Consider the following 24,568-nt stretch of genomic DNA (forward strand, 5'->3'; position numbering starts at 1 on the left):
TTCACCTGAGTGTGGTTTGCTCAGATTTCCTCACTATTTAAAGCACTGCCTCCAGGCCTTCATTGCTTCAGCCTCATTTGTTCTGAGGAGTTGCTGTCGGAGTGCTGTTCACCGACTGCCTTCTATTCCTGTTTTTTCCTGTGTACCAGACCTTGGCTAGTTATCTCAGATTTCGCTTGTTTGCTGCCTGCCTTGACTCTGGACTGATTTGACTATTTCTTTGCCTGTTGGAGTACTGGTTCTGGACAGTGTCTGCTTCCTGCTATCCTGGTCAGCGGTTGTGCAACCCCGCCGGTTCCTGAAGTCCTGGTGGCCGCCTGCAGCTGGGGGCTCAACTCCCGGTGAACGGTGGTCGCTTCCCAGGTGAAGCTAGGGGTTGTCTGGCTGCCTGACCGAGTGCGGTGTCACTCCATCTCTGCCGTGCTCAGTCGGGGCACAGGGGCTCACCACTACCGGGTCATAACATCACCTAAAGATAGGCACCAGTTGCATCTTTAAGTTATAGAATATTAGCACTTGAACGCACACTAGCTGCACGCTGAGCACTATTCTGCAACTGCCTGTGTACCATTGCCTTCATGTATAAGTGCAAGGGGGTCTTCATAAGGGAAGGAACATGGATGGAACTTGGGAGAGTCCATTCATGTGCATAACTTACAGAATACTGTAACTTAGTAGAAAAGGGCTTATGCCCAGGAGTCGCGCCTAACTTTAGGTGTGGCCATTTTGCACCAACTGAAACATGGTGCAAATGTATGTACCTACATTAGGCACGTATCCCCGTTGTGCTATAACAATGTGCATTAATTTTAGGAACACCCCCATTACGGCCATGTCCCTCACATTTCTACATCCCCTTTTTCCGATCGTATGTAAATGCCAATTAAATCTAATTAGTGCCAATAATTGCTGGTTAAAAAGGCAGTTATGGTGCTAATTGGCTTGTAATTCAATTAAATTGTGCATGCAAATTGGGCGTGCACCAAAATTTGCACACACAATTTTGGACGACTTTTATATAATTAGGGGGTTAATATGCACGTGCTCTTATAAAATAGACCCACAACATATGTAATTTGGGCATCTAACTTGTAGCATCCAGTTACAAACTTGCTCCCTATGGGGAAAATTCTCTAAATGGTGCTCACAGCACTTAGCACCGATTCCCACGCCCAGTTCTGCTGAAATCTGTTGTAGATCTTGGGTCCCAAGTCGGGTGCGGAGATCCATTATTCTATGATGCCCAAATTTTTAGAACAGCCCTGACTCATCCATGCCCCTCCCTTGGCCATGCCCCCTTTGGAGTTGCATTTAGGTGTTCAGCATTATAGAATAATGCAAAACCAGATGTGTGCACAAATCCTGATTGGTACCAATTAATGTCAATAAGTGGTTGTTAACATCCAATTATTGATGGTCAACAGCTCGTTAGCCAGTTAAGTTGTGTGTGCATCTCTGAGAGCAAACCCAAATTTGGGTGCCTAAATCTGGGCGCCATATAGAGAATCCTGGGGTATGTGCTTTGCTTTACGCTGGCATTCCAGTTGTCTATGAGCAAGTTTCTTCGAAAAGGTCTTTTTAAAGACCCACCTCATAGATCAACACATCACTTGTCTTTCAACGTTTGCATCAGCTGTTCTTCGGTGACTGAGCTACAGGCCCACTATATGGATCACCTTACCACGTACTTTTAAACGTGTGTATCAGATGTTCTCCGTCGACCGAGACTCCTGATGCAGGCCTAACGGCCGAAACACAACGGTTGTGTCGAGTCTTTTTTCATCAATAAACAAGTGTTTTTACTACTACTACTACTACTACTACTACTACTACTATTTAACATTTCTAAAGCGCTACTAGGGTTACGCAGCGCTGTACAATTTAACATGGAAGGACAGTCCCTGCTCAAGGAGCTTACAATCTAGAAGACAGGTGTACAATCTAAAGCTTACAATCTAAAAGACAGGTGTACAATCTAAGGACAATCTAAACAATCTAAAGACAAGTGTACAGTCAAAAGACAAGTGTAGAGTCCATCTGACAGGGCATACTATATTTCACGAAAGGTTAGGTGCCGAAAGCAGCCTTGAAGAGGTGAGTTTTAAGCAGAGATTTGAAGATGGGTAGGGAGGGGGCTTGGCGTAGGGGTTGAGGAAGATTGTTCCAAGCATAGGGTGAGGCAAGGCAGAATGAGTGGAGCCTGGAGTTGGCAGTGGTGGAGAAGGGAACTGAAAGGAGGGATTTGTCCTGTGAGCGGAGGTTACGGGTGGGAACTTAGGGGGAGATGAGGGTAGAGAGGTAGTGAGGAGCCGCAGACCGGGTGCATTTGTAGGTAAGGAGGAGAATCTTGAATTGTATGCGGTATCTGATCGGAAGCCAGTGAAGTGACTTGAGGAGAGGGGTGATATGAGTTTATCGGTTCTGGCGGAATGGAATATAAGACATGCGGCAGCGTTCTGAACAGATTGAAGGGGGGATAGATGGCTAAGTGGGAGGCTGGTGAGGAGTAAGTTGCAGTAGTCAAGGCGAGAGGTAATGAGAGCGTGGACGAGAGTTCGTGTGGTGTGCTCAGATAGGAAAGGGCGAATTTTGCTGATGTTGAAGAGGAAGAAGCGACAGGTCTTGGCAGTCTGTTGGATATGTGCAGAGAAGGAGAGGGAGGAATCGAAGATGACTCCGAGGTTGCGGGCAGATGGGACGGGGTGAATGAGGGTGTTATCAACTGAGATAGAGAGTGGAGGAAGAGGAGAGGTGGGTTTAGGTGGAAAGACGAGGAGCTCGGTTTTGGACATGTTCAGCTTCAGGTGGCGGTTTTCCGTGGTCAAACATCCCACTTTCTCCTATAACCATATTGGTGTGAATCCTTCCCATGCTGTGCCCAGACTCTGGGCCTACCTGTAAAACTACCCATATATATATATATACAGAATAACATATGTGTACACATGGTATCTATCCCCTTTTCTTCTATTCTATTAAAATTGTAATTCTTCCTCACCCTTTCTCTTTCATGTTTTATTATTATCTTTCTTTCCTACAATTTTTAGATTGTACGCCGCCTAGACATGCTTTTTTATGGGTGAGATAGTAAATCCTGAATAAACTTGAAATTTGATAAACTTGATGGTATGCTAATGAGGAAGGCCCTTTGTGACTGATTCTAATTCAATGGGAAAAACTCCTGATGCTTCAGACCATTAGTGGCCTATGTGAAATGACATTGTGGCCTCAGTCCAGTTTAGAGTGAAGTGGTGCCCAAATCATTCAAGGTGCTGTCATAACTGGTCTCAGCATTGGTTTAAAACCCTTTAGTGTCCAATGTTTTCGTAATAAGCCATATGGGAACAGATAGATGGGAACATTGGACACTAAAGGGTTATTGAAATGTGGAAGCTGAAACAGCTGTTGTATTCTGTAAAGCATTTCCACTTGAAAAGCATGTTTTATAAGTGAAAAAAAGGAAACTACACAGCCAAATATGCACTTATAAGTGCCCCCACTGACCGATGGCACATAGTCATTCTCGGAGTCAAAGTCTGAGCAGAGTTGCAGTGTTCACTGGTAATTTTATATATAAAATACATGAATACATGCATAGAAAACATGCAAGAACATTTATACACTACTGGGGATAGTTCTGGGAGCCTGTTTTATAAAGAAACATAGATGCCTGTCTTGCCCTTATAAAATAGATTTCTCTGTGGACTGTTCATGTAGTTGCTCCATTATAAAATTACTCTGTTTGGGCTAGATTCTATATATGGTGCCAAACAAAAAGCAGGGAGGGGCGGGGCTTGATTAGGGGGCAGAATGACACGGGGACATCTGCTGGAAATTTTTCATTGCATACCCTTTTCAAACGACTGTGCACATTATTTGCAAAAATTGAACACTATTATTGGCAAATGAAAAAACCATGAAGGGCTAAATTCTATATAAGGTGTCAAAAGTTAGGCGTGGTTTATACAATAGCGCTTACACCCAGGAGTTGCACATAAATTTAGGTACTGCATTTGCACCAATGAAAATGTGTTGCAAATGCCTGCACCTAAATTTATGCACTGAGCACCCATATTCTATAATTTCACGTGTAACTCAAAATCACACCCCAGATCTGCCCCGAAATGCCCATGACCCTCCAATTTCCATGCCCCCCTTTTTGGGCTACCTACAAAATTCAGGCACAGATCTTTCCAAATCTATTGAACAAACATAAGCAACTAATAAAATACCATCCACATAACAAAAATAAAAACCAGACCATTAACCCTGTCTTAATGTAATTAAAGGGCTAATAAAAATGTTGAACAGCCTAGGAGAGAGGGCAGAGTCTTGTGGTATTCCATAATTTAATTCAGACTTCTCAGATGTAACTGAATTATTAAAAACCTGAAATGTTCTGTTTGAAAGGAAAGAACCATTTAAAGACAATAATCTGTAATGCCAATATCTTTTAAACAACACTGCTGTAATTTATGATCTATCAGATCAAACTCCGACGCTAGATCTAATGAAACATCCAATGTAATATAACCATTAACTAATAATTCATACTCTTCACTCAACAATGCAATTATCAATTTCTGTGCTAGGCCCTTCTCTAAAACCGTCCTGGTGGGAATGTAATACATTTGAAGTTTCTACAAGACTCACCAACTACTCTAATACTAATCGTTGAAGAATTTTTGCTGGAAATCTCATATTCAATATTGACCTTGCCCTAATCACCTTTTAAATTTTTTACTAATGGATATACCAAATAATGTTTCCAAGGACCAGGCACAATTCCTAACGAAAGACTTTGATTAATCATCTGAAGTAGAAGCGGAAGCAAACTGTGATTAGGGAATTTTAGCGAGGTAACAGGTATGTGATCTAACTCAACGTAAGAATGCTTCACCTTTGAAAGTAACTTGTTAAGCACTGTCAAAAAGCTTGAGTGAAAAGCTGACTATTGTGACACAGGTACCATTCTTTCCCCTGAGTTCAACTCTAATTCAAATGTTCCATAATCCTTAACTGTAATAAACGATTGTCGCAATATTTTTATTTTATCACAGAAGAAATTCCCAGATAAAAATGGGCTTAAATAATGCAAAATATGCACCTTAAATACGTCATTTGAAAAATATGCTTCACGTGTGACCACAAAGTCAACTGCTGATCCAACACAACTCCCAGAAAATCAACTTCAGACTTCACTAGAATCATTATGGGGCAATTCTATGAATTGGTGTCAGTAAGTAGGTGCCACAAAAATGTTGTGCTTAGTGTCAGTTCTATAACTGTTACGGAATACAGGCAAAAGGAGGTATTGGCACACCAGAATTTGGCATGACTGCTTATGTCAATTCAATGGCAGGCATAAGTAAGCATGCCTACGTGCGCCATTCCACATGTGCAACCTATATTATTCATTAAGTTGTGTGCATCACTAAGCGAAATGCCCATGACATGCTCATGTGCCACCCATGTTAATTCCCCCCATGCAGTTGTGCAGCTGATTTTATTCCCAGTGATTCCCCTCTTCTTTATAAAAGGTCATATACTTGTTTATGTACTTTTTTTTTCATATGCACTGAACACTAACCCCCTCTTCCATATCATCAAGCTGATCAATCCATAGACTGGTGGGTTGTGTCCATCTACCAGCAGGTGGAGATAGAGAGCAAACTTTTGCCTCCCTATATGTGGTCATGTGCTGCCGGAAACTCCCCAGTATGTTCTCTATCTCAGCAGGTGGTGGTCACACACAGCAGCAGCTCTGGCTAGGCCTCCAAGCCTAATCCTTAGGTTTTGTTGAGGCCTGGGGTTGAGGGCTCTTTTGAGCAAGTGCAAACCTGGTGGTGCCAGGTCCCTCCTTTTCTCCCCCCTCCCGCTGGCTCCGTTTAAAAAAAAAAAAAAAATTTTAAACGTCTTTAAAGGCGTTTAATTCGACGTTTCTTTAAACGTTCATTGCAGCTACTCACTGGGACACCAGTTCGTTACAGCTCGGAGCGGCAAGCAGGTAATTTTACCTTTTTATAGCGGGCAGGGGGTTCCCCGATTCTTCTCCTCGTGGCATATGGCGTCGGAGGGCGAGGGCGCAAAGGGTCGCTCCCCGGATCGCTGGAGCGCTTCTAGAGGGGATGCGGGGGTTTTACAACCTGATTCGCCCTTGATGGGTGACAGTTTAGTGACCGATGAATGTCCCGGTCGTTCCTCCGGCGTGGCGGTTTTTTCCCGCCATAAACGCCCATCCCCCGCTCCTCGCCTCCGCCATCTTGGCCGGCCACGCGGCTCGGACGGCTTCTTCGTGGGCCGCCCTTGAGGTTGGAGACATTAATGCCATGAACGCCCTTAATTTGGGCGACGGCACAAGCGGCTAAAGTTAAGCGCCGTTCTTCCCGCGCGGCTCCTTCGCGGAGTTTCGCGCCGGACGCCATTTTGGATGCGCAGCATGTCTCTCCCCCGCTATTGCGAGCGCCGGTTGAGAGTGCGTCTAGGGCTGTTGCCCAGGCTGCGGAAGTGCACAGTCTGGGGGGTTTCTCCCCTGAGTTTGTTTTGCTGCTGCATCAGGCTTTCCTCATGCAAAACGCTGCCCCTGCTCCCTCTTCTGATAAAGAGGTTGAGGTTCCCAGAGGTAAACGCCCTCGGGTTGATTTCCAGGCCTTGGAGGACTTTGTCTCCTCCGATGTAGATGAGGGCAGCGTGTCTGAGGTCTCCCAACGGTCCTTTGCGGATTCCTTGGAGGAGATAGATCCCCGCTCGGATGGAGCGGATGACCCCTCTGCAGCGCGGCTTTTTAGCCCAGAGGATTTGCCCAACCTGTTTTTACAGGCCATGGACACTTTGAAGATTTCCTCTCCGGAGGACGTCTCTCCCTCAGCCCCTGTTGGCTCTGCCATTATGCTGGGGACGAAGCGCCCGCCTAGATCCTTCCACATGCATGATGCCATGCACACCTTAATTGCGGCTCAATGGGATGTCCCGGAAACGAGCCTTAAAGTGGCTAGGGCTATGTCCCGCCTCTATCCTTTGGCTGTGAGTGAACGTGAGGCCTATCTGTGGCCTACCGTGGATTCTTTAATCACTGCGGTGACTAAGAAAACGGCGTTGCCGGTGGAAGGTGGCACAGCCCTAAAGGACGCCCAAGACAGAAGATTGGAGGCGGCCTTAAGGTCGTCCTTTGAGGCAGCTGCTTTAAGTTTGCAGGCCTCAGTTTGCGGCTCCTATGTGGCCAGGGCGTGCCTGACTATGGTGCAGCGGGCTTCCCCCTCGGATCCTTCCTTGAGGGCTGATTGGCCGGCCCTGGAATCGGGCTTAGCCTATTTGGCAGACTTGCTGTATGATGTCTTGAGAGCCTCAGCTAAAGGCATGGCTCAGACAGTCTCTGCGCGGCGGTGGCTTTGGCTGAAACATTGGGGTCGAGCTGGACAAAATCGTGTCCGATCTCGGCACGTCTAAGGGCAAGAAATTACCAGAGGTCAGGGCTCGGGCTAGTACTCGTCCCGGTACCTCCAGAGGACGGTTGCTGGAAGCCCGTCGGTACCGCCCGGGCAAGTCGGGTTCCTCTGCCCCCTCTTCCTTCAAGAGGAATTTCTCCCCCAAGCAGCATTCCTTTCGCAGAGACCGCCGTCCCGGAGGTGCTCCCTCCGGTCCTCCCCCAGGGTCTCGTACCCAATGACGGGGCCTTGGTCCACGCCCCAGTGCAGATTGGAGGACGGCTGTCCTCGTTTCTGGGCGAGTGGACCGCTATAACTTCAGACGCGTGGGTGCTGGAAGTCATCAGAGACGGCTACAAGCTAGAGTTCTGCCAACCCTTAAGAGACGGGTTTGTACTCTCTCCCTGCAAGTCTCCGGTCAAGCTGTGGCAGTGCAGCAGACCTTGGACAACCTGATCCGCCTGGGTGCGGTCGTTCCGGTGCCAAAAAATCAGATTGGCAAGGGACGTTACTCCATTTACTTTGTGGTTCCAAAGAAAGGAGGTTCTGTCCGGCCTATCCTCGACCTCAAAGGGGTCAATTGGGCCTGGAAAGTGAGGCACTTTCGCATGGAGACTCTCCGCTCTGTTATAGCGGCAGTGAAGGCAGGAGAGTTCTTGGCTTCCTTGGACATCAAGGAAGCGTACCTGCATATTCCCATCTGGCCTCCTCTCCAACGCTTTCTGCGTTTTTCAGTCCTGAGACGACACTTCCAGTTCAGAGCCCTCCCTTTCGGGTTGGCTACTGCTCCGCGGACCTTTTCCAAAGTAATGGGGGTCTTAGCGGCCTTCCTGCTAAAGGAAGGAGTACAAGTCCATCCTTTTCTGGACGACTGGTTGATCCGAGCCCCCTCTTATGCAGAGTGCGGCAAAGCTATGGACCGGGTAGTTGCTCTTGTGAGCTCCCTGGGATGGATCATCAACTGGAAGAAGAGCCAGCTGCGCCCGACTCAGTCCCTGGAGTATCTGGGAGTTCGATTCGACACCCAAGTGGGCAGAGTGTTCCTGCCAGACAATCGGATTGTCAAGCTTCAGGCTCAGGTGGACTAGTTCCTAGTAGCCTCTCCTATTCGGGCTTGGGACTACGTGCAGCTGTTGGGCTCTATGACGGCCACGATGGAAGTAGTGCCCTGGGCCAGGGCTCATATGAGACCACTACAGCTATCTCTGCTGCTGCGCTGGACTCCGATGTCGGAGGATTATGCTGTGCGCCTTCCCGTGGACCCAGCAGTGCGCAAGGCGCTGAGCTGGTGGACGCAGACAGACAAGTTGTCTGCAGGATTGCCTCTGGTGACCCCGGAGTGGATTGTCGTCACGACAGACGCCTCTTTGATGGGCTGGGGAGCCCACTGCTTGGGAAGGACAGCGCAGGGGCTCTAGTCTCCTGCAGAGGCAAGTGGTCTATCAACCTCCTGGAACTCAGAGCCATTCGGTTGGTGTTATTGGAGTTCATCCCGGTACTGGTGTTGTAGCCTGTACGGGTCCTGTCGGACAATGCCACGGCTGTGGCCTATATCAACCGCCAGGGAGGTACCAAGAGCGCCCCTCTAGCCAAGGAGGCTATGAGTCTTTGCCAGTGGGCGGAAGCGAACCTGGAGCAGCTTTCAGCGGCCCACATTGCCGGAGTCATGAATGTCAAGGCGGACTTTCTCAGTCGCCATACCTTGGAGCCCGGAGAGTGGCAACTATCTGCTCAGGCGTTCTTGGACATCACGAAGCGCTGGGGCCAGCCGAGCCTAGATCTGATGGCGTCACCGGCCAATTGCCAAGTGCCGCGCTTTTTCAGCAGAGGACGGGACCCTCGATCCCTGGGAGTAGATGCTCTTCTCCAACAGTGGCCGACACAAGAGCTCCTCTATGTGTTCCCGCCCTGGCCCATGTTGGGCAGGGTGCTAGACCGGGTGGCAAAGCATCCCGGCAGGGTAATCCTGGTGGGTCCGGATTGGCCCAGACGTCCCTGGTATGCGGACTTGATCAGGCTCTCAGTCGACGATCCTCTGCGGCTGTCAGTGGAGCAGGGCCGGTTACATCAGGGTCCCGTGGTGATGGAGGATCCCTCTCCCTTTGGTCTTACGGCCTGGCTATTGAGCGGCAGCGTCTGAGGAAGAAGGGCTTCTCAGACAAGGTCATCGCCACTATGCTGAGAGCGAGGAAACGCTCTACTTCTACTGCTTACGCCAGGGTTTGGCGTATCTTTGCAGCATGGTGTGAAGCAGGCTCACTTTCTCCCTTCACTGCTCCAATTTCTTCAGTGTTGGCGTTCCTGCAAGAAGGTCTGGAGAAAGGCCTGTCGCTCAGTTCCCTTAAAGTCCAGGTAGCGGCTCTGGCTTGCTTCAGGGGCCGCCTGAAGGGTGCTTCCCTGGCTTCGCAGCCAGATGTGGTGCGCTTTCTCAAGGGAGTTAATCACCTGCGCCCTCCTCTGCACTCAGTGGTGCCTGCGTGGAATCTCAACCTGGTGCTAAGAGCATTGCAGAAGCCGCCGTTTGAACCCTTGTCAAGGGCATCTCTGAAAGACCTGACGTTGAAAGCAGTCTTTTTGGTGGCTATCACTTCAGCCAGAAGAGTTTCCGAGCTCCAGGCACTCTCATGTCGAGAGCCTTTTCTGCAGTTCGCTGAGGCAGGAGTGACTATTCGCACAGTGCCTTCCTTTCTGCCCAAGATTGTTTCTCGCTTCCATGTGAATCAGCAGCTCTGTCTCCCTTCCTTTCGTAGGGAGGACTACCCAGAGGAGTACTCTGCTCTTAAATATCTGGATGTGAGACGAGTCATCATCAGATACTTGGAAGTGACCAATGATTTCCGGAAATCGGATCATCTGTTTGTCCTGTATGCAGGTCCTCGTAGGGGTCTGCAGGCTGCTAAGCCTACAGTGGCAAGATGGGTCAAGGAAGCCATTGCAGCGGCTTATGTGGCCGCGGGGAAGGTGCCGCCTATACAGCTGAAGGCTCACTCCACAAGAGCTCAGGCGGCCTCGATGGCAGAGGCCGGTTCCGTCTCCTTGGAAGAGATATGCAAGGCGGCAACTTGGGCTTCGGCCCATACATTCTCCAAGCATTACCGCTTGACTGTGGCTGCTCGGGCGGAGGCCCGGTTTGGAGCTTCAGTGTTGCGGTCAGGGATTTCTATGTCCCGCCCTGGGTGAGTACTGCTTCGGTACATCCCACCAGTCTATGGATTGATCAGCTTGATGATATGGAAGGTAAAATTATGTATAATCATACCTGATAATTTTCTTTCCATTAATCATAGCTGATCAATCCATAGCCCCTCCCAGATATCTGTACTGTTTTTATTCTGGTTGCATTTCAGGTTCAAGTTCAGTCTTCAGTTACTTCAGAAAGACTTCGTGTTCAAGTTTTTTCACTTGGATTCTTCAAGAGTTAAGACGAGTTTGTGTTACAGTGAGCTGCTGCATTCCTCTCCCCTCCGTTTTACGGGGCTGGATTGAGACTTAAAATTCTGCCGGCACTCCCTCCCGCTTCGTGCGGCTGTAGGGCAGTTTTGTACCCCTCCCGCTTCGGCGGTGTTAGGGTCAGTCAGCTCCTCCCGCGGTTGCGGTTGCAGGATAAGCCAGATCCCCCCGCATCGGCGGGTGTGGTGTCCCTCCCCCGCTCCGCGGGGGTGAGCTGGACGGATTCCCCTCCCCCACTTGTGTGGGGATGAGCTGGGTTAATTCCCCTCCCCCGTTTCGGCGGTGGTGAGCTGGGCAGAGTGTCCCTTCGTGGGTGTAATTCTCTAAGTGCTGAGTCCTGCGGATGGAGCTTTGATATCGACATACTGAGGAGTTTCCGGCAGCACATGACCACATATAGGGAGGCAAAAGTTTGCTCTCTATCTCCACCTGCTGGTAGATGGACACAACCCACCAGTCTATGGATTGATCAGCTATGATTAATGGAAAGAAAATTATCAGGTATGATTATACATAATTTTACCATTCTATAATCTTATGCCACAAATGTTATGCTTAGTGCACAAAATCATGCACGCAGGTTATAAAATACCTACAGTTATGCACATAACTTAATTGACAAATTAGCTGCTAATTGACATTAATCAATTATGGCACTAATTGGCATTAATTTGAAGTTACACATATATTTCCACTTAGTTTATTTTATCTGGCTGATATTCAGCACTATTTATCCGGCCAAGAAATAGCATTTAGCCGGCTAACTGCTAATATTCAGCATGACATAGCTGGTTATCTCCGCTGAATATTCACAGTTAGTGCATAGAAGATTCTATATATGGCACCTAAAAAAGTGGCGCTGAAATCAATGCTGACTAAGTGTATTCTATAATCGGCGCCTAGATTTAGGTGCCGATTATAGAATACGCTTCATTGACATTTCAGTGCCAATATCTGCGTACATCCATTTACGCAAATGAAAGTGTGGTGTAAATCTCAGCGCTTAGATTTAGGCGCACTGGGCCATATTCTAAATCTAGGAGCCTAAATTTTGGAACACCCATGAAACGCCCATTTCCACGCCCATAACCACACCCCTTTTTGCCTCCACACATTAGAAGTTCGGCACACATTGTTACAGAATACGCTTAGCGAGTTGTGTGTCTAAATTGTAATCAGTGCCAATTAGTGCTCATTATTGCTTAAGTGCTGTTATCAGTGCTCATTAGCTTGTTAAGTCAATTAAGTTATGTGCAGTGTTATAGAATCTGCGCCTATTTTGGTGGCTAAATCTAAGAACACTATATAGAATCTTGGGGATAGCAGCTAATTGGTTATATCGTGCAATATAACCAGCTAACCACGAATATTCAAGTACTGGCCGGTTAAGTTAGTGACCAAATCAGACCACCTAAATAGCATTCCTATCTTTGGCTGCTACAAACTTAACCAACCAGTGCTACATATTGACATTGCCAGTTAAGTTTGAGCTGGCCAAAAAAAAAAAACAACAGATAGTCAATGCCGGTCACTGAAATGGCCCAGCATTGAATATCAGGGTCAATTTATTTATTTATTTATTTATTTTACTGTGCTTATATCCCACAATTTCCCACCTCTGGCAGGCTCAATGTGGCTTACAACAATTGAATAACAAACAGACAGGGTACAATAAATGGAAAGGGGTAAGCAGGACAGTAAGTTAGAGAAAAATAGATGGGTCAGTCCAGCATAGCAGCATCAGACCATACTGGTGGCTTCCTGAGATTAACGAGGGCAAACAGGATCTTTGGGGTAGGCTTGCTCAAATAAGCAGGTCTTAAGCAATTTCCTAAAAGCCAGGTAATCCGGAACCGTTCTCACTGATTTTGGCAGGGTATTCCACAAGTGAATGCTGACGTAGGAAAAGGTGGAAGCATACATGGTCTTATATTTCAGCCTAGAACACATAGGGTAATGGAGGGTTAGGTATGAACGGGCAGTCCTGAGTGAGTTTCTAGGAGGGAGGTGGACAAGGGCACTTAAGCAGGCTGCCTTCTGTACTCTGAATATCTTACTCTATAATTTTAGCGCGCAAGTTCTATATTTCATAACTGCAAAGGGGGTGAAGACGTGGGAGGGGCCATGCATGGCACTTATATGCTAAGATTATAGCATATCGACAGTTACGCACCCAATGGTGACATTTAGTTGCGGACATTGACACCAGCCATTGATATGGAGTTAGTGACCACGCCTAAATGTTAGTGTGTAAATGCTGACTGATGCTAGTATTCTATAACGGCAATTATGCGTGTAATTGGCAATATAGAATTCATACATGCACGGAAATATGGCGCTTAAAGTTGCACACACAGATTTAAGCGTGCACCCAATTTGCGCTTGCAATTTAATAGAGTAACGAGCCAATTAGCGTACTAACCATCCATTATTGGCTCTAATTGGCAACAATTTGAATTTACACGCACATCTTGCTAAGTGCTATTCTATAAAGATGCGCCTGTAAATTGTTTAGTGTGCAAGTAAAAAGGTGGTGTGGCTATAGGAGGAGCATGTGCGGGTCGGGCTTTCACTAAAAATGTGCACACTAATATGGAATTTGAACGATATGCACCTAATTGACACGCATGGATCTACACCAGGTTTCAGTTGGTGCAAGTCCTCGTGCCTAAAGCTGGACATGGATCCCAGTGCTAAGCCCTGTTCTGTAAATAGTGCTGAACTCAGAGAACTATTTATAGAATAGTGCTCAGAGCTCATTTTTTTCAGCGCCCAAATTTGGGTGCCATTCACTGTTCCCTCTAAGCTGAGCAGGAGTCCTCAAACTGCATTGCTGCCATTGGGGACGGTGCTTCAATATTATGGTTTCAGTCGCTATGGACAGGCAGGTTCCATTGAGTCCTGCAGAGCTTGCCTGTCCCTCAATATTGAAAATGTGATACTGAAACAGCGCTTCCCACTGGCAGGCTTGTAGGTGGAGGACTCGTGCTCAGCTTAGAGGGAACAGTGGTGCCATTTACTAAGCATGCAGAATCCTAGTATCTAACTTTTGGTGACCTGTAGAGAATTAGCCCCTAGCAAAGCATTTGTAATAACGCTTGCAAGAAAAGAAAACCTGTGACAAGGAAGAAATGAAGATTTGAATCAAGTTCACAAAATAATGGCAAAAAAATATCAATAAACAGTGCTACACATCCAGACTGCCTAATGAGCTGACAATGGATAGACTATTTACTTACACTGCTACTTCTGAACATTTCAATATCTTCCTTTTGAGCCCTGACATTCAGGAGTTAACAGCTCATTAATAAGGCACACTCAGAAATAATGTATTTGTAGAAAGCCCATTCAATATTGCCTTTGTATATATAGTATCTACGCATATACTTTCTTTGAGCAGCACGTAATTGATATTTATATGCTATTCCGCTCTGGAACTGTGTCGGTAATTGTACCCCTAGGTCCCTCCTTTTCAAGATTCCCCAATGGTATTTTACATGTAATTATACTACTGTCAGAAGATAAACACTATTTCTAATCGTATTATTTTCTTCTATTTTCATTTGCAGACTAAATCGGAATTCACCGTTGAGTTTTCTGTCAGTGACAGCCAAGGGGTAGGTCCGACTTTTTTTCATGGTGTAAAACTCTTCAGCTAGGCAATCAGCCAATGAGAAACTGAATATGAGAGGGAAGAGAGGGTTCTAAAAAAATTACTGCAAGCAATTCCAGCCTTTCCTTGCAGGAGGCATTGTGAGGCACTTCACAGATACTTAAATATCAAGTTTTACTAGAAGTCTATATTTAAGCACTGGTACTGGTCATCAGCTATTAAAGGGAGATACATTTCCCCCTAATCCTATAAACTCGTACACTCAAATTTACAACTAGCACGCTAATTTGCACACTCAAGTTATAGAATAAGGCCAGTTGCATGTATAACTTAATTTAATAATTTGTTCTTAATTGGAATAATTAGCCAATTATTTGGCTATGATTGGCCTTAATTGGCTCCAATTAGCAGTTATGTGTGTTATATAAACGGGTTCCAGGAACAGAGGGCCCGAAAGATAAACCAATAATCTTGATTTTTGTAGCTGTAAGAATGACACAGCATCTTGGGGCACTCTGGTGACACTGAACCTCCAGGTGGTGAAAGCCAAATTGGACTCAGAAATATAGGCATATAGCTCTATGCCAAAATTAATGGAACTTATTCATTCAGAAATGGAGTTGGCTTCTGAATTCTTCCTAAGGAGGGCAAGGACTCAGGAGGGTGAGGGGTGGGACAGGAAGGGAATAGGATTGGCTGGGGAGGGGGAAGGGGACAGAGCGGTAGGTTATTGCAGTAGAAGTTGTAAGTATATGTGCTGTTGAATAAGGTGTCTAATTAGGGTTGCCAACCAGCCAGTTTTCAGCCAGCCTGGCTGGTATTTCAGTGGCCAGGTCAGCTGCCGGCAGACCCCGCAAGCCAGTTTGTTTGTCCCCTGATGGTCACGCAGATACACTTTGGCATCGATGTCTTCCTCTCCCTCTCCCTTCCTTTCCCAGTGCAGTGTCCCCATTGCCTCTGTCTCCACCCGCCCCCCCCACTCCCCCCTCACAGGTCCAACCTTCCAGTGTGTCTCCCTCTCCCCACGTACGTAAAAGTGCCTTTGTTGAAAAGTGACACAACCACAGTGATTGAAGCAAGCAGCCTCTGCAGTTCTACCCTCAGCTGCGTCCTGCCTCCTATGATGCAACTTCCTGTAGCCGTGCAGGCGGGACTCAGCCGAGGGAAGGTCCTGAATGCAGGCAGAGGCTGCTTGCTTCAATCACTGTGGCTCTGTTGCTTGTCAGCAAAGGCACTTTTAGGACCTGGAAAATACTCTGGGAGAGGGAAAGACGCTGGAAGATAGGACCTACTGTGCTGGAGAAGATAGAGACAGAGGCAGCAGGATAGATGTCATCTGGACTGGGCGAGGAAGGAAGAGGGGGAGGGAAAGATGCTTGATCCATCAGGAAAAGGCAGGGGGGAGAGATGCTGAATCTGCCAAGTGGGATGGGAGGAAGACTGAAATGCTGGATCCCGGGGGGGGGGGGGGGGGGGGGAGTGAGAAACCAGACCAGACTGAGGGAGGGGGGAGATGTACTCTGGATATCATACTCTATAATTTTAGCGCGCAAGTTCTATATTTCATAACTGCAAAGGGGGTGAAGATGTGGGAGGGGCCATGCACGGCACTTATATGCTAAGGTTATAGCATATCGACAGTTACGCACTCAATGGTGACATTTAGTTGCGGACATTGATACCACTTGGGGGTGGGGGACAGGTGGGGATGGAGAGAGAAAGACCAGTTGTGGGGGTTGGAGAGGGGGAAAGACACAGGACCCAGAGAGGGAGGGTGAGATGCCAGTAGACCATGGGGGGGGGGGGGGGGCAGGGGAGAGACAGGGAGACATGCTGTGGGCGGAAGGGAAGAGAAGAGAGGGGAGGGAAAGGGACACAAAAAAGAGATCCTAGGCATGGAGGTAGTATAGAGACAGGGACAGAGAAGGGCAGTACTGGAAAAGGGAGGAATAGGGGCTTGGGGAAAATACTGGAAACTGGGGGAGGACAGGGACACTGAGAGGGCAGATGATGAACATGGAGGAAGAAGGGGGCACAGAGGGCAGATGCTGGGGGGCGGAGTGAATAGAGAGAGGCATAGAGAGGAGATGCTGGAAACATGGATAAGAGACACAAAGGGGAGATGGATAATGGACATAGCGAGAGAAGAAATGTTAAATGAACAGGAGACCCTGCAAAGACAGGAAAAGAGAAATGCAGAAAAGAAACACTGGGATGGTTGTAGAGGGGTGAGGGGAAGGCTGCGACAATAGGTAAGAGATGGGGTGGGGCATGGAGGAAGGACATGTGAGGGGCATGAGTAGAGCAAAGGAGGAGCATGAAATGGGGCAGGTTTCAGGTTTTTCTCTGTCAAAAACTGGCAACCCTATGTCTAATATGTTTCAATTGAGAGACAGTTTGGGTACTTTCACTCTTTTTCATTATGTAGTTGAAGTTGTGATGTTGTGGATCTTTTGCATTTGAAAATAAATAAAGACGAAGTTTTAAAAAATTTCCTTTCAGTATTCACCCCCCTCCCTTGAAATCATGCAAACTGCTTGTTTGAACCAAGATGTTTGAGCAATGGTTCCCAAAAAAATCAAATAGTAAATACTCAAATCATACAGAACAAAATTCATAAATAATATCTTAAAAGCACTGTATATCTTTAAAAAACATCTTAAAAGAAAAAAACATGTTACATCCATGCATAAAACTAAGAACATACATAATAAATATGGCCAACAACTAATAATGAACAAACAGAGATAAAAGGTACATGCAGATGTGCAGCTGGTACTTATTCAGAATTACATTGAATCGTGAGCTTGACAATGGTAGGGTGAACAAATCAGTATAACAATATCCAGTATGCTGTGCTGGAGTATCATAGTGCTCAAACACAAGTACGCCTGCATGTCCTTATACATATGTTACAAAAGGCTCAAGGGTAGGTTCAATAAAGAGGGCCAAAATTTAGTTACTGGGATGATGTGTGTTACTTGCAAATTCTATAATGGCAGTTCTGCGCAGAATTGCTGTTATAGAATACTAGTGTTAAGTCTACAGTTTTGTGACTAACTTTAGGCACAGGCCCTTATGCCATGTCGAAGGCTGGAGTAAGTGCACACACCTACCTGTTGGCAGTTAGGCACGTAACTTCTAGTATTCTATACACGTCCCCTGACCCACCCATGCCCCGCCCACATCGACACCTCCTAGATGTTGCACTCAATGAAATCGGTGCGCACAACTTCTAAAATAGCGACTAAGGGCAATTGCACACACAAATGATAATTAGTGCCAACCCCAAATTAAGCCAATAGTTGGCTGTTAACTCCAGTTATCATCAATTATTAAATTAAGTTGCATTTGCAATAATTTGGTGCGCAAATTTGTGTAGTAGGTATAAATTTGGGTGTGTAAGTTTATAGAATCCAGTGTTTAGCAAAAACCTTTAGTAAAATACCCAGGAAATTTTTTAACATCCTAACTTGGACATCCTGTTTCTCCTCTTGACATCCTATAACAAAATGGGGCTTCAAGTCTGTCAATTTAGTGGTTTTGTCTGTATATTATGGTGAAGCCCATCGGACTAGATTCTATATATGGTGCTGAAGAAATTGCTATTCCATAAGCTGCATTTAAAGTTAGGTGCAGTTTATAGAATAGCGCTTATGCCTGGAAATCGCACCTAGCTTTAGGCGTGACCATTTAAACCTACTGAAATGTGATGCAAATGTATGCGTATCCCCATAATTCTATAGCAAAGCACATTAATTTTAGGAATGCCCCTGTTCCGCCTGTGCCCCTGCCATTCCCACACCCGCTTTTTCACATCGCACATAAAATTTAGGTATAGATTCCCCACCTAAATTTACACACGTAAAGTTCAATTAAACATAATTAGTGCCAATAATTGCTTGTTTAAAAGCCAATTATTGCAGCTAATTGGCTTGTTATTTAAGTAAATGGCGCATGCAAATTTGGCACATGCCCAAATTTGCAGGTGCAGTGTTGGGTGACTTTTACAGAATTAGGGGAATAATGTACTACAGTACTCTTGGAAATATTCAAGATTTGAAATATAGCCAAAATTCTCATAGAGCTGGCTTGATGATTCATTAGTAGTGTTCCACACAGAGGTGTGAAAAATTGGGGTTTAGTTCCCAAATCTGGCTTTTGCTCTTTGGCCTGGCTGGGAATGCTATGGAGAGAGTTTATGATCCTTGGAGTTACTGAGTGGGCGTCTCCATCATGCAATGACAACACCTATTGGCCAGAGTTGGACTTCATACATACTGAGTTCTGGAGAGTTAGGAGGAGATTTGATATACTGCCTTTCTATGGTTACAATCAAAACAGTTTCCCAAGCTGTGGGAAAAAGGGTTCTGTGCTAGTGGCAGGGGCTGTTTTTCCCGCAGCAGGTAAAAAGCCCAAGGTAAACATGGCCATGCAGTAAGAGAACTCTTACCGCATGGGCATGCAGCGGGAAGTCCTTACCACAACCCATTGAGGTGGTGATAAGGACTCCTGCAGTAACCCGGCAGCGCACGGCAATGCCTGGAAATGGCATGTGCTTAGGGCAGAACTACCGCTGGTGGCCACGTGAGGCCAGCAGTAGTCCTGATTTAGCGGTTGGTAAGTTTGTGTTGGGCTTACCAATGCTTTGCAAAAGACCCCCCTGGGGCAATGGAGAGTTAAGTGATTTGTCCAAGGTCACAGGGAGCTGCAGTGGGAATTGAACCCACTTCCCCTGGTTCTCAGGTCACTACACTAACCAGTAGGCGATTCCTCCACTCCACTCCTTCAGGTAATTGTAGCTGGTACCAAAGCCAATAGATGTTTGTTTTTGTGGAAGAAATCACCAGCTTTAAATAAATCAATCAATAACAGCCCTAAAGCTTTTGTGAAGTAGATGTTGTCATGGATTCAGCTTGCTAATAATACTTGGACTTGTCGTTTCCTTTTCTTGTAGGTGATAAAACAAAAAGCAAATATTCAAGTTGGCGATGTGAATGACAACAGTCCAATGTTTCATGATCAGCCGTATGCTCTGCGCATTGCAGAGGTAGGAACCAAAGTGTTGTACTACTACTATCTTGTGATGATAGTTTATTAAGGCCATTGAGCTCCTTTTCTGTTAATTTGGAAGGAAAGGGGCAATTGCTAAATTACATTTGTGTCTGCTGCCCAACATTTTTATTCCAACGTATATTCTGTAGATCAGAAAATTCAACCATATCAAACTGCTTTGGTGAAAGGAAATGATGAGATGGTTTTGTACAGGTATTTACTAGTGAAAAATTTCTACATCGGAGGCCAGGATGGGTAATGGTAAAATGCCTGTTGAAATATCACAAGGCAGAACTGTAATGCCTTTGACTAGTTACAGTAAAATGAAACATGGGTCAGTTTCCTGTTGTGTTCAAGCTTAGGTTAGCATGTGTGCTGGATACTTTCAATATAACTAATTCAAGATTGAATCTGTCTTTCTGGGTAGGTCTGAGTTAATATAGAACTCAGTCTCCATCTCCTCCTCATGTGAACTCTAGCACCAGTAAAAATAAATAAAAAAAAGTATTTCTTCAAGGTCCAAGGTTAGCATGAAAATGAAATTATGTGTATTAAAAAACCTCTGCATCTCTTTATTCCATTTGCTTTACAAGAGCATGTTCTATAGGGCTTCTCAGAATAAAATGAGACATTTTGGTTTGGATGCCTAGAATTGCCTGCCACCTTGCCTGAGGCCACTTGTGAGCTGAGATCTGGCTTTAATCACCTAGTGGATAATTTTCTAATCATCAGTTAGCATACAAAAAAATCAGCTTATAAATATTTCGTGCAAATGGCCTTTGGGGTTTCTAATTGCAAGTTTTACAGCCAAACTTTCAGTGTTACAAATCAAGCTACTAAAAATGTCAGAGTTCAGCAATCAGTAACATTTTTTTATCAGGTAGACATTGAATCCTGAGATAACCAGTATTTGCATGCAGAGCAATTACTTGTGAGAGAAGGGAGAGAAGAAGATGGAGATCATATCGGAAGATGTACACAGTAGGACCTACATATGTTTGTATAGTTAATAAGAGGCATCTTTCCTCTTATCAGAAAGGTGCCTTCCAGAATGGATAAGACCCTGAAGCAAAGCAAAGTCATTTTGTTTTTCAGGCGTAAGTTGGTGCCCCTAAGTGAGCCAAGTGACACGCATAATTTATAGTATAAGTGGGAGACATGCCTATGACCTGCCCATGCTCTGCCCACTTGTACCCACCCCCTTGCAGTGAGGTGCTAAGGCACTTAGGGGCCATTTTACTAAGCCGCATTGGCACCTACACGTTCACAACTTGCACCAATTTGGAATTACCGCGTGGCCTGGGCGGTAATTTCGATTTTTATGTGCATCCACTACGTGCATAACAAAAGGTGGTGGTAGGAGTAGCTACTATACAATCATTATAATCACTCCTACTGCTGAACAGAAGGAAACAGCATTATCAAATTCCTATGTCCACCTACTCTGGAACCACTCTAGTAGCACTAGAAGTTTTAAATGAATAGGAATTCGACATAGAGCTCTGGGGAAAAGCCTCAAAGTGCCGCAAGGTTCTGAGAAGTAACTTTGCTCGGCAATGGGTGATCCTGGTGACCAATCGCTAGTCTTCTCAGGATCGATACCTCATCATAGGCTGAAAAATCCCAAACATTGCTCACATAGGATATTGGAGCACGTATCATATGTTAAAAAAATGCAGGTAATGGCTTAATAATCTAATCTCTGCAGTTCAATCATTAAAGGGAAAATAGGAACAGTTCAGAAAACGTAACTTCCTGATCCGCCTTGAGATACTTCTTGATCCGCCTTGTGATTGGTTTCCTCACCCTCCTCTTCCTTGGCCGACGATGGCCAACGTTTTGCTCTGTAAACTGCTGCGTCAGGGTCCACATAGGAAGATGGGCGCCTCTACTGCAACAAAAATCACCATATAATTATACAGCACTCCAAATAAATATGCATCAAATTCAAACTTCTTACTTGAACAATGGCTCATCTCAGACCTGTCAGTCGGCAACACTTAAAGTCTCAAACCGTGGTGTATATAAACTCTTGCTATGGATGACGTCAGACGCCTATAATGTTCATAGCCAATTCGATATAGAGCTCTGGGGAAAAGCCTCAAAGTGCCGCAAGGTTCTCAGAAGTAACTTTGCTCGGCTATGAACGTTATAGGCCATCGTCGGCCAAGAAAGAGGAGGGTGAGGCAACCGATCACAAGGCGGATCAAGAAGTATCTCAAGGCGGATCAGGAAGTTACATTTTCCGAACTGTTTCTGTTTTCCCTTTAATGATTTAACTGCAGAGATTAGATTATTAAGCCATTACCTGCATTTTTGAACATATGATACGTGCTCCAATATCCTATGTGAGCAATGTTTGGGGTTTTTCAGCCTATGATGAGGTATCGATCCTGAGAAGACTAGCGATTGGTCACCAGGATCACCCGTTGCCGAGCAAAGTTACTTCTGAGAACCTTGTGGCACTTTGAGGCTTTTCCCCAGAGCTCTATATCGAATTCCTATACATTTAAAAATTCTAGTGCTACTAGAGTGGTTCCAGAGTAGGTGGACATAGGAATTTGATAATGCTGTTTCCTTCTGCTCAGCAGTAGGAGTGATTATAATGATCATCCACTACGTGCACCAGAAAATAATTTTTATTTTCTGGCGCGCAGCAGAAACTGAGCGGTAATCGTCATTATAAACACATAGACGATTACTACCCAATTAACGTGTGAGACCTTACCGCTAAGTCTGTGGGTGGCAGTAAGGTCTCAAACCCAAAATGGACATGTGACAATTTTGATTTTGCTGCACGTCCATTTTCAGCAAAAATTTTAAAAAAGGCCTTTTTTACAGGCGCGCTTAAAAATGGATCTGCGTGCGCCCAAAACACACGCCTATGCTAGCGCAGCCCATTTTTCAGCGCACCTTGTTAAAAGAATCCTTTATACACTATCATAAAATAGTGCCTAGTGCAGGGGATAAACTCAGAAGTAGCCTGAGGAAATACTTCACAGAAAGAGTAGTGAATTTGTGGAATGACCGCCCAGTAGAAGTGATGAGATGAAAACTTTCTGAATTCAAGAGATCCTGGGTCAAGTATATAGGATCTCTAAGGGGCCCTTTTACTAAGCAGCAGTAAGCCCACCGTGAGCTTACCACATGCCAATCTGGAGCTACCACTGGCCCAACACGGGCGCCGCCAGTAGTTCCACCCCCAGCGCACGGCATTTCCGATGATAGCAGAAAATGTCAAATATTTCCACAGGGGGTTACCCAGCAGTAATTGGGCTATGCCGCATGCTACACGGTTACTGCCGAGTTAGTGTGGGAGGTAGCGGTAAGTGCTCCCGCCCACACCCTGCATGGCTACATGGTAAAAACAATCTTCTCCGAGGACAAGCAGGCTGCTTGTTCTCACTGATGGGTGACGTCCACGGCAGCCCCTCCAATCGGAAACTTCTCTAGCAAAGTCCTTTGCTAGTCCTCGCGCGCCCGCGCGCACCACGCATGCGCGGCCGTCTTCCCGCCCGAAACCGGCTCGAGCCGGCCAGTCTTCTTTTGTCCGCACTCGGTACGGTCGTGTTTCGCCGTGTCGAGCCCCGGAAAGTCGACCTCGCGCGTCCAAATTTATTTTTGACGTGTTTTTTCTTCGGAAAAGTCTTTCACAGTGTCGGGAAGTGCTCCGGAAACCCCCCCCCCGGGTTTCGTGTTAACCCCTTCCCGTACTTCCAGCTTTTTGTCCCGATAAGTTTTCTTTCGTCGTCAGGGTAGGCCTCTTTTCGGCCTCGGTCGAGATTTTCTCCCTTAAAAATTTTTGGTGCTCTTTTTCCGTCATTTCGGATTTTGATTTCGCCGGCGTGATTTTTCCGCCCATGACATCGAAGCCTTCCAGCGGCTTCAAGAAGTGCACCCAGTGCGCCCGGGTTATCTCGCTCACTGATCGACACTCGTCGTGTCTTCAGTGTCTGGGGGCCGAGCACCGCCCTCAGAACTGTAGTCTGTGTTCCCTGCTTCAAAGGCGGACTCAGGTAGCGAGATTAGCCCAGTGGAACGTGTTGTTCTCGGGCTCTTCGTCGGCATCGGCACCGGGATCTTCGAGTGCATCGACGTCGTCAGCGTCCAGACCATCTTCCTCGGCCGCCCCTGCATCGAGTGCATCGAGGCATCGGGCCTCTGCATCGGCGCCAAGGTATCGGGCGACTGCATCGACGTCGGTGGTACCGGGACCTCGTCTGCTGATGTCGTCGGACGGTGGTGCATCGTCAGGAGTGCAGGTGAGGGCTGTCCATTCCCCTGCTGGTGGCGGTGAGCCTTCGGGTGGGTCTCCTCCTACCCTGAGGGCTCCTGCGGTACAGCCCCCCCGAGACCGACCTCCTTCGGCCTCGGCCCCGAGGAAGTGACGGCTGGATTCTAAGTCCTCCTCGTCGGTGCCGGGGAGCTCCGGTGACATGCTTCGGAAGAAGTCGAAGAAGCATCGACACCGGTCGCCTCCCCGCGTCGGCACCGAGAGCTCTGGGTCGCCGAGGGAGTCGGCACCCAGCAGGCATCGGCACCGAGAGGACCGCTCACCCTCTGTTCAGGAGGTGTCGATGCGCTCCACTCTGGACAGCCCGGAACAGCCTCCTCGCCCGGAACAGGTTCTGACGTCGACGCCTGCATCGACCTCTTTGCCTTTCTCTGCAGCCGCTCTGAACGAGAGCCTCCGGGCCGTTCTCCCAGAGATTCTGGGAGAGCTGTTGCACCCTACCCCTCCGGTACCGGCGGTGCTTGCGCCTCCGGTACCGTCGAGCGTGGCGCCGGCTGGCCCATCGCCCGGGGTGAGGTCCCCGACGTCGGTACCGCTTGCGGTGCCGACTGCGGCCACCTCCCAGGAGGGCTCCCCGACTACGTCGGCGGAGAGAGCTTCGCCGATGCGGGCGAGGGAGTCTACCTCTCGACGCCCCCATCGTGGACGTGGCTCCACCGAGTCGAGCCGGGCGAGGTTGCAGACACAGGTTCGTGAACTTGTGTCTGACACCGAGGGTGAGGCCTCGTGAGA

At 46.9% G+C, this 24,568-nt stretch overlaps 1 protein-coding gene across 1 annotated transcript in view; it reads left to right on the forward strand.

Annotated features, from left to right (window-relative positions):
- The window catches only part of CDH23 (cadherin related 23), a 1,475,307-nt gene that overhangs the window by 32,874 nt on the left and 1,417,865 nt on the right, over positions 1 to 24,568 (forward strand). The window contains exons 3-4 of the mRNA XM_030204991.1: positions 14,444 to 14,491; positions 19,445 to 19,537. Coding sequence (XP_030060851.1) covers positions 14,444 to 14,491; positions 19,445 to 19,537 — 141 coding nt within the window. The remainder of the gene's footprint in view (positions 1 to 14,443; positions 14,492 to 19,444; positions 19,538 to 24,568) is intronic.

The sequence above is a fragment of the Microcaecilia unicolor genome, chromosome 5, assembly GCF_901765095.1.
Source record: "Microcaecilia unicolor chromosome 5, aMicUni1.1, whole genome shotgun sequence".
In the NCBI taxonomy this organism is placed as follows: Eukaryota; Metazoa; Chordata; class Amphibia; order Gymnophiona; family Siphonopidae; genus Microcaecilia; species Microcaecilia unicolor.